The following is a 13,838-nucleotide window of genomic DNA, read 5'->3' as shown; positions in this document are numbered from 1 at the left end:
AAAATAAAAAATTCCTCCAGCAGAGTACCCCTTTAATTAAACATATTTCTGTTCCATTTGAACAGTCCTGAGCTGAAGTATCCGACTTAAAGGGGTACTCCACTGCCCCAGTGTTGGGAACATTTTGTTTTCCGAATGCTGGGTGCGGGGGTCGTGACGTCACGACCATGCCCCCTCAATGCAAGTCTATGGGAGGGGGCCTGGCGGCCCCCTCCCATAGACTTGCATTGAGGGGGCGTGGCGTGATGTCACAACCTCCGCACAAAGCATTTGGAAAAAAATGTCCTGAACGCTGAGGCAGTGGAGTACCCCTTTAATCCATGGATCAGAGTTATGTTTTCAAATCACATACAACCCCATTAGTTTGGTGGGTTATAGGGGCACTATGACAACAGTGCCACTCTTGTACGTTGGTTGCGTGTGGTATTACAACTTTGCTCTGTACGAACGGTTCTGAGCCGCAGTACCTGACTTAATCCATGGATCAGAGTTGTAGAGTGGCGCTGTTTTGGGAGATGGCCATTACAATCCCTTACGAAGTGCTGAATACCCCCGGGAGACATGAAGTATCATGTGGATGTATTGTACTCCATGTCTGAGGATCATTATTTCTCTTCAGTGGAGGCAGCCATTATGCCAGGATGTGGCCTGCTCCTCACAAAGGGTCTTCCCGGTGGGGGGGGGGGTCTACGTTATCGCTTTATATCGCACATTAGCGACAAATAAGAGAAGAACAGAACGACTCCTCCATGTCCTATAGGAAGAGAAGGATAAACCCATTAGATTCTCCAGATGTGTCTTGGGGCGGAGCGTCTGCTCCCCGCGCTGTGATTTCAGCAGGACGCCCGCATGTGGCTCGATAACGGCGCCTCCTCATGAAAAAGAAATGAAGATAAGACCATTCCCGCTCTGTCGCTGGCAGGGTAAAGCTGTAATTAACCCGGTCGCTGCCAGAGGGAGCTCAGAGATCCTCCTGGCTGCGTCAGGGAGGGAGAGGTGGGGGGTGGGGTGAGCAGATAAAGTGACACCAGAAAGGTCAAACAATGACATTCAAAACTCTACCCGCCACCGCGAGCAGAAGAGACTGCGAGGAACACCTAAAATCATTACCGACTCAGTCATACAACGAGGGGGAGGGGGGGGGGGGGGGTTTGGTCAGGTGTTTTATTTCAAGGCTCAAAAGGACATCTTAGTTTTCCGAGGTCACCGAAGATGACGGTATGAATAAGTGTCACTCTATTTACTGTTCAAGCTGCCATTTTTGTTTGCTCGATATCGTTTAGTATGGCACGACTAATAGGTGGCAATACACATTAGAAGTAGGTGCATGGGTCTGGTGGACCATGTTGTGTAGATGTTTACACCATTGTTCACACTGGTCATACCAATCTGAGGAAGAGTTAATACCCGAAACGCGTCATTGGTCAAATAAAAGATTCATTTTACATGACTATTTCGTCCGAGTGAATCCGTTGGGAGAAGCAGCGCCTAGAGAGGGACCTTTTTATTTGTTTTTCTATACATGATCCATGACATCAAGCAAAGGATGAACGATCTTCCCAGGACCGTTCGGAGAACATTCTGTGCCGAAGGATCAGTCAGGGATGATAGATCTTTCCCTGGTAGAAGATCATTCATCCAACTACAGGCCCAAAAAAATCTAAAATCCCAGCCGCGTTCTCACCGAACGGTGACAGGCTATCATTGGTCGGCTAAAACTATCTCGCACTGGACAATTTCAAACCACAGTCCGGTGAAATTTATTCTTAACAACTTTAATCTCAGGCGTATGGGGCACCTTACAGGCGAACTCCAACCCTAAGACACTTACCACGGTAAGTGTCTGATCCCAGGGGTTCGCCTTCTGGGATCCTACGCGATCTTTATAATAGACGCCACGTGATCTTCAGAATGGAGGGGTGCGGGGACACAAGCTTCATACACTGTCTATGGGAGTGCCGGAGATACCCAAGAACAATGCTCAGGTATATCCGGCACTCCCAAAGGCAATACATGGAGCAAGTGCCAACCCACTGCTCTGTTTGGGGGGGGGGGGGGGGGGGGGGAGTCGACAGTCTTTTCTAGAGTTCATGAAAATACAACCTCTGGGACCCCGTGATCTTTAGAACAGAGCCCAGACTCTCTCTACTAAATGGAGCCGTGGGACTCCATGGGCTCCACACATGGAAGTCTATGGGAGCACCAGAGATACCCAAGAACATTGCTCAGGTATCTCCAGCACTTCCATAGGCAATGAATGGACAAAGTACTAACCCACTGCTCAATTCGGGAGGGAGAATCGGGACTACTTTCTAGAGATTATGAAGGACCAACCTCTGGGACCCAGTGATCTATAGAATGGAGCCCCAACCCTGGAGCAGTGAGGCTCCACAGGTTCCACACAAGTCTATGGGAGCACCAGAGATAACCAAGAACATTGCTCAGGTATCTCCAGCACTTCCATAGGCAATGAATGGACCAGGTACTAACCCTCTGATCCATTCAGTGGGTAGAGTGAGGACTCCTTTTTATAAATCATGGAGGAACGACCTCTGCGACCTCCTATGATCTCTAGACAATGGAGACACTCATCTCCTTTCCTGTGGATAGGGGGAACATTTCTTAGAGCTGGAATACTTATTATTATTGATGCCAAAAATGTTGTATGAGGGTACAGGGATCTCAAGGCCCAAAACGAACAACTCTCCTAACCATTAGCTGTAACTCCCAATATCAGGTATACTCTACTCTACTCCTCAAAATAACAATTGGGCTACAAAAAAGTTCTCATGGATGATGGCTCCAGACCGGCATGACAATCAATGCACAATCGTGTCTAGCCAATTGGCATTCTACGGTGTTGGGTTTCTCAGGGAGAAGTCCCAGGTCTCAATAGCAACGGGACTCGATATTGTGGAATGAACTTCCATGTTCCACATGTATAGGGTTCTTGTTTAGATCAAAGCAAAAAAAAAATCAACTAGGCCTTTACCAGGAGCTTCATGACACTACAAATCATGACCATCGTGATTCCAGAAGAAAGAGTCCTCCGATAGGGAAACACACTCGAAACAATGGACTCTCTACAGAGGAATTCACCCCAGACGCAAAGGTTTGTGGGCGAGATACTGTGGAATGAACTTCCATGTTCAACAAGTATAGGTTCTTGTTTAGGTAAATGCAATAACAAATTCACCTAGGCCTTTACCAGGAGCTTCATGACACTACAAATACTGACCATCGTGATTTCAGAAGAAAGAGTCCTCCGATAGGGAAACACACTCGAAACGATGGACTCTCTACAGAAGAATTCACCCCAGACGCGAAGGTTTGTGGGCGACATACTCTGCAACCGAAACCCTCCCCCCGCTGCCTCTCGCCTCCGCTCACCAGTACGCCCGCACACCTCTCCTCTTCACACTTGCTCATCACTCATCCATACACCTGCACGTCTTCATCTTCCGTCAGACATTTTTATCTGGAAGCTTCTTCGGAAATTCAAACGGAGCAGGAACATGCCGAGGAAGAGGAGGATGGTGCTAATGAAACAGCGGCACCTTCGTCTCACCAGCTGAGAAATCTCGCCTAAGCCTTCGCTTACGCTCTATTAAGCCTTTTTAAAGATTGGAGCAACAAACCTGGAATTAAGTATGTGCCCCCCTCCCTAACATCTAAAAGAAAAGTCAGCCATTTTGGGCACTTGATGGCTAATGTATTTGGACACATCCATAGGGATGATGTCCTGCTGGCACTGCAACGATCATGGTCATCTGCTGGCATGGGAATGATCCTGCCATGTTGGTGAAGGCGATGCCAAGTTGCCATGTAACATATACACTTGGCACGGTGTCTCATGAAGCTTGAAGGTCACCACCTTCAATGGTACCAGCACTGCCAGGAGCTGAGAGAACAGTGTTTTACCATCCATGGAGCCTCCAGCTGTTGCAAAACTACAACTCCCGTCATGCCCGGACAGCCTTTGGCTGTCCGGGCATGCTGGGAGTTGTAGTTTTGCAACAGCTGGAGACACCCTGATTGGGAAACACTGTTCTAGCAAGTTTTATATGTCACCCTCAGACCTGGATTCACAGCTTACACTGCTTGATAATGTCTTCCATGCTGCTGCAGCTTCTAAGGGTTTTCCTACATGCTGGGAATTGTAGTTTTGCAACAGCTGGAGGCACCCTGATTGGGAAACACTGTTCTAGCAAGTTTTATATGTCACACTCAGACCTGGATTCACAGCTTACACTGCTCGATAATGTCTTCCATGCTGATGCAGCTTCTGAGGGTTTTACTACACGCTGGGAGTTGTAGTTTTGCAACAGGTGGAGGCACACTGGTTGGAAAACCCTGGTATGGCTTGCGCTCTGCTACAGCTGTTTTATATATTTTGCTGCCATGACAACATAAAGCGACAACACTCAGCTTTCCAAGGCTCCTAAATAGAAAACCTGCTTACAGTTTATTTTTCCTGCCACCATTTCAGTACCCACATGGTCTGCAACCTATGAAAAGCAAGTATGCCCATAATTCCATGCCTTTTTTCCTCCATTTCAGCTAACAGGAACCATAAGGGTCTGAGCACAGGCTATCACTCAGCTTTCCCAGACCACTGAATGACAAATCTTCCTATACGGATGCACAAATAACTAAGCTTTTCCCCCCTATTCTTGTCTGAGGAGATCTGGGTAACCGATCAGATGGGAGCTGTAAGGGCTGGCTGTACTGGTTTGTCACCCAGCTTTCTCAGACTGCTGAACATAAAATCTTCTTATACTCATGCATGGAATTTTTCCATTCCTGTGAGAAATCTGGATGGTCTGGAAAGGTAGTTACACTGGTTGTCACCCAGCTTTCTCAGACTACAGAACAACTGTAGGCACCCTGATGGGAAATACTGTGTAATCAGGGCAGGTAAGGGTTTGTATGTGATGACGTAGGCATGCGACTATATGAAATCTCTGAGGGGTGTAGATAAATCCCCATAAACAGGCGCAGCTAGTAAACACTATTCCGCCCACAGCTCAGACTAATAGAGCTAAAATGTTATGTTTGATCATTTCAGGGCCTTCTGAGAGTTTTGGCATTAGTATTATTTAAATATGAGTCGGAGTCCGCCCTCCAATAGTAATAAGCACCGGCTCCCTTTAATCTTACAGCGGGGAAGCGGAGGGCTGCCATACGTATATAATGAGACAAGGAAAATGCAGTGAGTAAGAAGAATTGTAGGAGGCAATTACTGGTGAGGGAGCGGAGCAAAGGGGACGCTTTATATGTTGGTGTCGGCTGTGGAAAGAAACGGCGAGGGGGGCGGGGGGGGGGGGGCGGCGATGATTGCGCGCACGACCCCACTGATTCACTGCCAGATGCCGGGACTGCAAGGGTGAAGGTGGGTCCACCCACTAAACAACCACCTTCTGGAAGTTTTAAGGACAGACTTAACCCTGTGACTACTACACCCAGTCTCAAGCTAGGACTGTCAGCATCTTGAATAAGAATGGATGGGCACTAACTATGTGTACTGCCACTAAGTGGCAGTATTATAGTAGTTATATTCTTGTATATAGGGAGCAGTATTATAGTAGTTACATTCTTGTATATATGAGCAGTATTATAGTAGTTATATTCTTGTACATAGTGGCAGTATTATAGTAGTTATATTCTTGTATATAGGAGCAGTATTATAGTAGTTATATTCTTGTACATAGTGGCAGTATTATAGTAGTTATATTCTTGTACATAGTGGCAGTATTATAGTAGTTATATTCTTGTACAATGTACAAGAATATAACTACTATAATACTGCCACTATGTACAAGAATATAACTACTATAATACTGCCACTATGTACAAGAATATAACTACTATAATACTGCCACTATGTACAAGAATATAACTACTATAATACTGCCACTATGTACAAGAATATAACTACTATAATACTGCTCCTATATACAAGAATATAACTACTATAATACTGCCACTATGTACAAGAATATAACTACTATAATACTGCTCCCTATATACAAGAATATAACTACTATAATACTGCTCCTATATACAAGAATATAACTACTATAATACTGCCTCCTATATACAAGAATATAACTACTATAATACTGCCTCCTATATACAAGAATATAACTACTATAATACTGCCTCCTATATACAAGACTATAACTACTATAATACTGCTCCTATATACAAGAATATAACTACTATAATACTGCCACTATGTACAAGAATATAACTACTATAATACTGCCACTATGTACAAGAATATAACTACTATAATACTGCTCCTACATACAAGAATATAACTACTATAATACTGCCACTATGTACAAGAATATAACTACTATAATACTGCTCCCTATATACAAGAATATAACTACTATAATACTGCTCCTATATACAAGAATATAACTACTATAATACTGCCTCCTATATACAAGAATATAACTACTATAATACTGCCTCCTATATACAAGAATATAACTACTATAATACTGCCTCCTATATACAAGACTATAACTACTATAATACTGCTCCTATATACAAGAATATAACTACTATAATACTGCCACTATGTACAAGAATATAACTACTATAATACTGCCACTATGTACAAGAATATAACTACTATAATACTGCCACTATGTACAAGAATATAACTACTATAATACTGCTCCCTATATACAAGAATATAACTACTATAATACTGCTCCTATATACAAGAATATAACTACTATAATACTGCCTCCTATATACAAGAATATAACTACTATAATACTGCCACTATGTACAAGAATATAACTACTATAATACTGCCACTATGTACAAGAATATAACTACTATAATACTGCTCCTATATACAAGAATATAACTACTATAATACTGCCACTATGTACAAGAATATAACTACTATAATACTGCTCCCTATATACAAGAATATAACTACTATAATACTGCTCCTATATACAAGAATATAACTACTATAATACTGCCTCCTATATACAAGAATATAACTACTATAATACTGCCTCCTATATACAAGAATATAACTACTATAATACTGCCTCCTATATACAAGACTATAACTACTATAATACTGCTCCTATATACAAGAATATAACTACTATAATACTGCCACTATGTACAAGAATATAACTACTATAATACTGCCACTATGTACAAGAATATAACTACTATAATACTGCTCCTACATACAAGAATATAACTACTATAATACTGCCACTATGTACAAGAATATAACTACTATAATACTGCTCCCTATATACAAGAATATAACTACTATAATACTGCTCCTATATACAAGAATATAACTACTATAATACTGCCTCCTATATACAATAATATAACTACTATAATACTGCCTCCTATATACAAGAATATAACTACTATAATACTGCCTCCTATATACAAGACTATAACTACTATAATACTGCTCCTATATACAAGAATATAACTACTATAATACTGCCACTATGTACAAGAATATAACTACTATAATACTGCCACTATGTACAAGAATATAACTACTATAATACTGCCACTATGTACAAGAATATAACTACTATAATACTGCTCCCTATATACAAGAATATAACTACTATAATACTGCTCCTATATACAAGAATATAACTACTATAATACTGCCTCCTATATACAAGAATATAACTACTATAATACTGCCTCCTATATACAAGAATATAACTACTATAATACTGCCTCCTATATACAAGACTATAACTACTATAATACTGCTCCTATATACAAGAATATAACTACTATAATACTGCCACTATGTACAAGAATATAACTACTATAATACTGCCACTATGTACAAGAATATAACTACTATAATACTGCTCCTACATACAAGAATATAACTACTATAATACTGCCACTATGTACAAGAATATAACTACTATAATACTGCTCCCTATATACAAGAATATAACTACTATAATACTGCTCCTATATACAAGAATATAACTACTATAATACTGCCTCCTATATACAAGAATATAACTACTATAATACTGCCTCCTATATACAAGAATATAACTACTATAATACTGCCTCCTATATACAAGACTATAACTACTATAATACTGCTCCTATATACAAGAATATAACTACTATAATACTGCCACTATGTACAAGAATATAACTACTATAATACTGCCACTATGTACAAGAATATAACTACTATAATACTGCCACTATGTACAAGAATATAACTACTATAATACTGCTCCTATATACAAGAATATAACTACTATAATACTGCCACTATGTACAAGAATATAACTACTATAATACTGCTCCCTATATACAAGAATATAACTACTATAATACTGCTCCTATATACAAGAATATAACTACTATAATACTGCCTCCTATATACAAGAATATAACTACTATAATACTGCCTCCTATATACAAGAATATAACTACTATAATACTGCCTCCTATATACAAGACTATAACTACTATAATAATGCTCCTATATACAAGAATATAACTACTATAATACTGCTCCTATATACAAGAATATAACTACTATAATACTGCTCCTATATACAAGAATATAATTACTATAATACTGCTCCTATATACAAGAATATAACTACTATAATACTGCTCCTATATACAAGAATATAACTACTATAATACTGCCTCCTATATACAAGAATATAACTACTATAATACTGCCTCCTATATACAAGACTATAACTACTATAATACTGCTCCTATATACAAGAATATAACTACTATAATACTGCTCCTATATACAAGAATATAACTACTATAATACTGCTCCTATATACAAGAATATAACTACTATAATACTGTAAGAATATACTATATGGCATCACGTCCGCACATTATTACAGGACTCTCTGTCCCTCCGGCCACCAATGCCGAAGACTCGTGTCACATAAGAAAACAGCTGAGCTCCTTGAGATGTGATCCCTCCAGAGGAATCGATCCTCAGCCCCTGTCGGGTGTCACAGAGTCAGCACGGGGTGTGCAATGCTCCACGATCCCTTACAGTCCCACTAAACTGTACTCTAAACCAGTGTTTCCCAACCAGTGTGCCCCCAGCTGTTGAAAAACTACAACTCCCAGCATGCCCGGACAGCCGTTGGCTGTCCGGGCATGCTGGAAGTTGTAGTTTTGCAACAGCGGGAGCCGCACTGGTTGGGGAACACTGCCATAGGACAATGGTATTAAGATGAGCCATAGGAATATTGTAATAGAGAATGTCAACCGCCATATGATGCTCTCGCTGCAGAATAATACCGCTCTCTAGTATCAGATACTCCACTTCTACAGTCTATATAGGGTGACGTATTGTCAAAAACAATATGGCGGCAAGTACAGTGCCTGGTGGTCAGGATAAGGACCAGATTAAACACTTGGGTCCCATCTTTCTGCACAACATGGCGGTATTCTAAACCAGTATTTCAAGTATTTCTTAAAGGGAACCACACATCACTTTCGTGCTGCTTGAACGTCAAGTCATCGGGGCAGCCGGCCACGACTGATAGGTCACTCCCTGTTTGGGGGGGCCTATCAATCACGGCTGGTAGAGCGGGCAGAAGGCGCCAACGACTTGTGATTTGGGCGGCGTGACAGTGATGACAGGTTGTCCAGGAATGAGAAGAAAAAAAAAAAAAAGAAACAGAGGTAATTTTTCTTTTTTCAAAAACAGCGCCACCCCTGTGGTCAGGTTCTGTGCGGAATTACAACTCCGATCCGTTTGCTTCAATGGAACTAAGCTGCAATACCACATGCAACCTAAGGAAAAGGGTGGCGCTGTTTGGAAAAAAAGAAATCCATTGTTATTTCAAACCTGAATAAGTCATTTAAAGGGGTACTCCGGTGGAAAACTTTATTTATTTTTATTTTTTTAAGAAAGTTAAACTGATTTGTAAATTACTTCTATTTAAAAATCTTAATACTTTCAGTACTTATTAGAAGCTGTATACTACAGAGGAAATTCTTTTCTTTTTGAATTTCTTTTTTGTCTTGTCCACAGTGCTCTCTGCTGACACCTGATGCCCGTATCAGGAACTGCCCAGAGCAGGAGAAAATCCCCATTGCAAACCTATGCTGCTCTGGACAGTTCCTGACACGGACAGAGGTGTCAGCAGAGAGCACTGTGGACAAGACAAAAAAGAAATTCAAAAAGAAAAGAATTTCCTCTGTAGTATACAGCTGCTAATAAGTACTGAAAGGATTAAGATTTTTTAATAGAAGTAATTTACAAATCTGTTTAACTTTCTGGTACCAGTTCATTTAAAAAACAATAAAAAATAAAAATATGTTTTCCACCGGAATACCCCTTTAAGAACTGCAGTTCAGATGAATGGAAACTGGCTTTAGCTATTTTGCGCCATTTAGTACGCCGAATGATAAACCACACCCCTTCGCTTTGAGGACAACGCTAAACTTCCCAGTGTGAAGTGGCTCGTAAACGGGGTGTATGCTCCTGCTACGTGTTAACAAGATGGCGGCAAGTGCATCATATAGCGTGTACCGTGACGCCAAATGTAGGACGTAAAAAAAATATATATATATTAAATAATAATAATAAAAAATAAATAAATAAAATGCATTGTGGATTTTCCCACCTAAAATGACAGATTAGTCCATTGTTTTCCCAACCAGGGTGCCTCCAGCTGTTGCAAAACTACAACTCCCAGCATGTCCTGGACAGCTGGAGGCACCCTGGTTGGGAAACACTGGATTAGTCAGTCATTTCCCGTCTTCCTATATAAGGTTAGACGCCATCAGCCTTCCCCAGAGAGTAGGATATGGCGGTTATCACCCCAAGTTATCAGGAAGATAAGGCGCCGACCTTCCTTATCGTTATAATAACAGCTATAGCACTTTAACGCCCCGCGGGTGATAGCCCCGGGGGAGGGGGGGGGCCCGGCGGGGGGGGGGGATGTCACCCTATCAGCTCTAAAAGGCTGAACTGATTAGATACAAAATGGCCGCTATCAGTACTAATGGTCCAGCTTAACAACCCCCCCCGCCGGTCTGGATCCGGGTTTGGCCGAGGTCCCTTCTAAGTCATCTAAGGGAGAGCGTTTTCATCACAGTGTGACGCCGCAGGACAAAGGCTGATCCGGGTCATAAAGCGATATTCTGAAAATTATTAACCGCTTCCACCCCTGGGGACTGTCCCGTGGAATATCCTATATGACGTCACTAAATTAAAAACAAAAAAAATGATTGTCTGTTCCTGGTTTATAGGATTATGTTCAGTAACTGCATAGAATAGTGTTTCCCAACCAGTGTGCCTCCAGCTGTTGCAAAACTACAACTCCCAGCATGCCCGGACAGCCTTCGGCTGTCCGGGCATGCTGGGAGTGGTAGTTTTACAACAGCTGGAGGCACACTGGTTGGGAAACACTGGTATGGTGAGGGGGACAGGGATGGTGGGGGGAGGGGGGTGCTCACCTCTATAATGTCCGCATTAGTCCGACTCTCGTGCGGTTCGTTGTACTCTGTGTATTTCAGCAGCACTTTGTCCATGTCGGTGCTGGCGTACTGGAACAGTTTGTTTGAGTGGTTGAAGATGATGAGCGCGATCTCGCAGTCGCACAGGACGCTGAGCTCATAGGCCTTCTTCATCAGGCCGAATTTGCGCTTCGTGAACGTCACCTGTGGGAGGGAAATGAGATGTTTGAATTGTCCATGGTCATGACCCCGATCCCATAAAACTACTATAATACTGTCCCCTATGTATAAGAATATAATAACTATAATACTGCCTCCTATATGCAAGAATATAACTACTATAATACTGCTCCTATATACAAGAATATAACTACTATAATACTGCCTCCTATATACAAGAATATAACTACTATAATACTGCTCCTATATACAAGAATATAACTACTATAATACTGCTCCTATATACAAGAATATAACTACTATAATACTGCTCCTATATACAAGAATATAACTACTATAATACTGCTCCTATATACAAGAATATAACTTCTATAATACTGCTCCTACATACAAGAATATAACTACTATAATACTGCTCCTACATACAAGAATATAACTAGTATAATACTGCTCCTATATACAAGAATATAACTAGTATAATACTGCTCCTATATACAAGAATATAACTAGTATAATACTGCTCCCTATATACAAGAATATAACTACTATAATACTGCTCCTATATACAAGAATATAACTACTATAATACCGCCTTCTATATACAAGAATATAACTACTATAATACTGCTCCTATATACAAGAATATAACTACTATTATACTCCATATATACAAGAATATAACTATTATAATACTGCCTCCTATATACAAGAATATAACTACTATAATACTACTCCTATATACAAGAATATAACTACTATAATACTGCTCCTATATACAAGAATATAACTACTATAATACTGCTCCTATATACAAGAATATAACTACTATAATACTGCTCCTATATACAGGAATATAACTACTATAATACTGCTCCTATATACAAGAATATAACTACTATAATACTGCTCCTATATACAAGAATATAACTACTATTATACTCCATATATACAAGAATATAACTATTATAATACTGCCTCCTATATACAAGAATATTACTATAATACTGCTCCTATATACAAGAATATAACTACTATAATACTGCTCCTATATACAAGAATATAACTACTATAATACTGCTCCTATATACAAGAATATAACTACTATAATACTGCTCCTATATACAAGAATATAACTACTATAATACTGCTCCTATATACAAGAATATAACTACTATAATACTGCTCCTATATACAAGAATATAACTACTATAATACTGCTCCTATATACAAGAATATAACTACTATAATACTGCTCCTATATACAAGAATAGAACTACTATAATACTGCTCCTATATACAAGAATATAACTACTATAATACTGCTCCTATATACAAGAATAGAACTACTATAATACTGCTCCTATATACAGGAATATAACTACTATAATACTGCTCCTATATACAAGAATATAACTACTATAATACTGCTCCTTTATACAAGAATATAACTACTATAATACTGCTCCTATATACAAGAATATAACTACTATAATACTGCTCCTATATACAAGAATATAACTACTATAATACTGCTTCCTATATACAAGAATATAACTACTATAATGCTGCCTCCTATATACAAGAATATAACTACTATAATACTGCTTCCTATATACAAGAATATAACTACTATAATACTGCTCCTATATACAAGAATATAACTACTATATTACTGCTATTATGTACAGGAACACAAGGAGAGATAGCTGTCAGCTAGTCAAGTGTCCATGTAAATGAGGAGGGTGTTCGGGAGAGACAGCTGTCAGTCAGATGGGTGTCCATGTGTATGGGGGGGGGGGGGGGATCAGACTTTAAGGAAAGAGTTCTAATTGCGATGCTCTTAGTCACTGACAATGATAGATCTGGGCTGGGGATGGTTCTCTACCTCCATACACCAGATGACAACACAAGTTGACCTATTTTAGGTCGCCAGGTACTGCCGAAAGCGAGCAGCAAAGCGCACAGCCCCGGCTCGCATCAGAGTCCGTGCCACGCAGGGTCTGACACGAACAGCCCCCCCCCCCCCACCACCCCCCCTTGGTCACGTGTTTGCTCACGGGTAACGTGCCCTATAATTCATCCTTCACCCGAGTCTTATGTGATGTGACAGTTGCCGGGGTAACGCTCCGAACAGCGAACATCTTGCGCACACA

The 13,838-nt window shown here is 40.2% G+C and overlaps 1 protein-coding gene across 8 annotated transcripts in view; it reads right to left on the bottom strand.

The window, feature by feature from the left end:
- MEF2D (myocyte enhancer factor 2D) overlaps positions 1 to 13,838 on the bottom strand; it is a 211,149-nt gene that overhangs the window by 32,180 nt on the left and 165,131 nt on the right. For all 8 annotated transcript variants that reach the window (XM_056546376.1, XM_056546368.1, XM_056546372.1 and 5 more), the window contains one exon: positions 11,506 to 11,709. In XM_056546376.1, the coding sequence (XP_056402351.1) occupies positions 11,506 to 11,709 (204 nt within the window). The remainder of the gene's footprint in view (positions 1 to 11,505; positions 11,710 to 13,838) is intronic.

The sequence above is a fragment of the Hyla sarda genome, chromosome 11 (assembly GCF_029499605.1).
Source record: "Hyla sarda isolate aHylSar1 chromosome 11, aHylSar1.hap1, whole genome shotgun sequence".
Lineage (NCBI taxonomy): Eukaryota > Metazoa > Chordata > Amphibia > Anura > Hylidae > Hyla > Hyla sarda.
The sequence above is the reverse complement of the archived record's forward strand: the minus strand, read 5'-3'. Positions and strand labels throughout refer to the sequence as shown.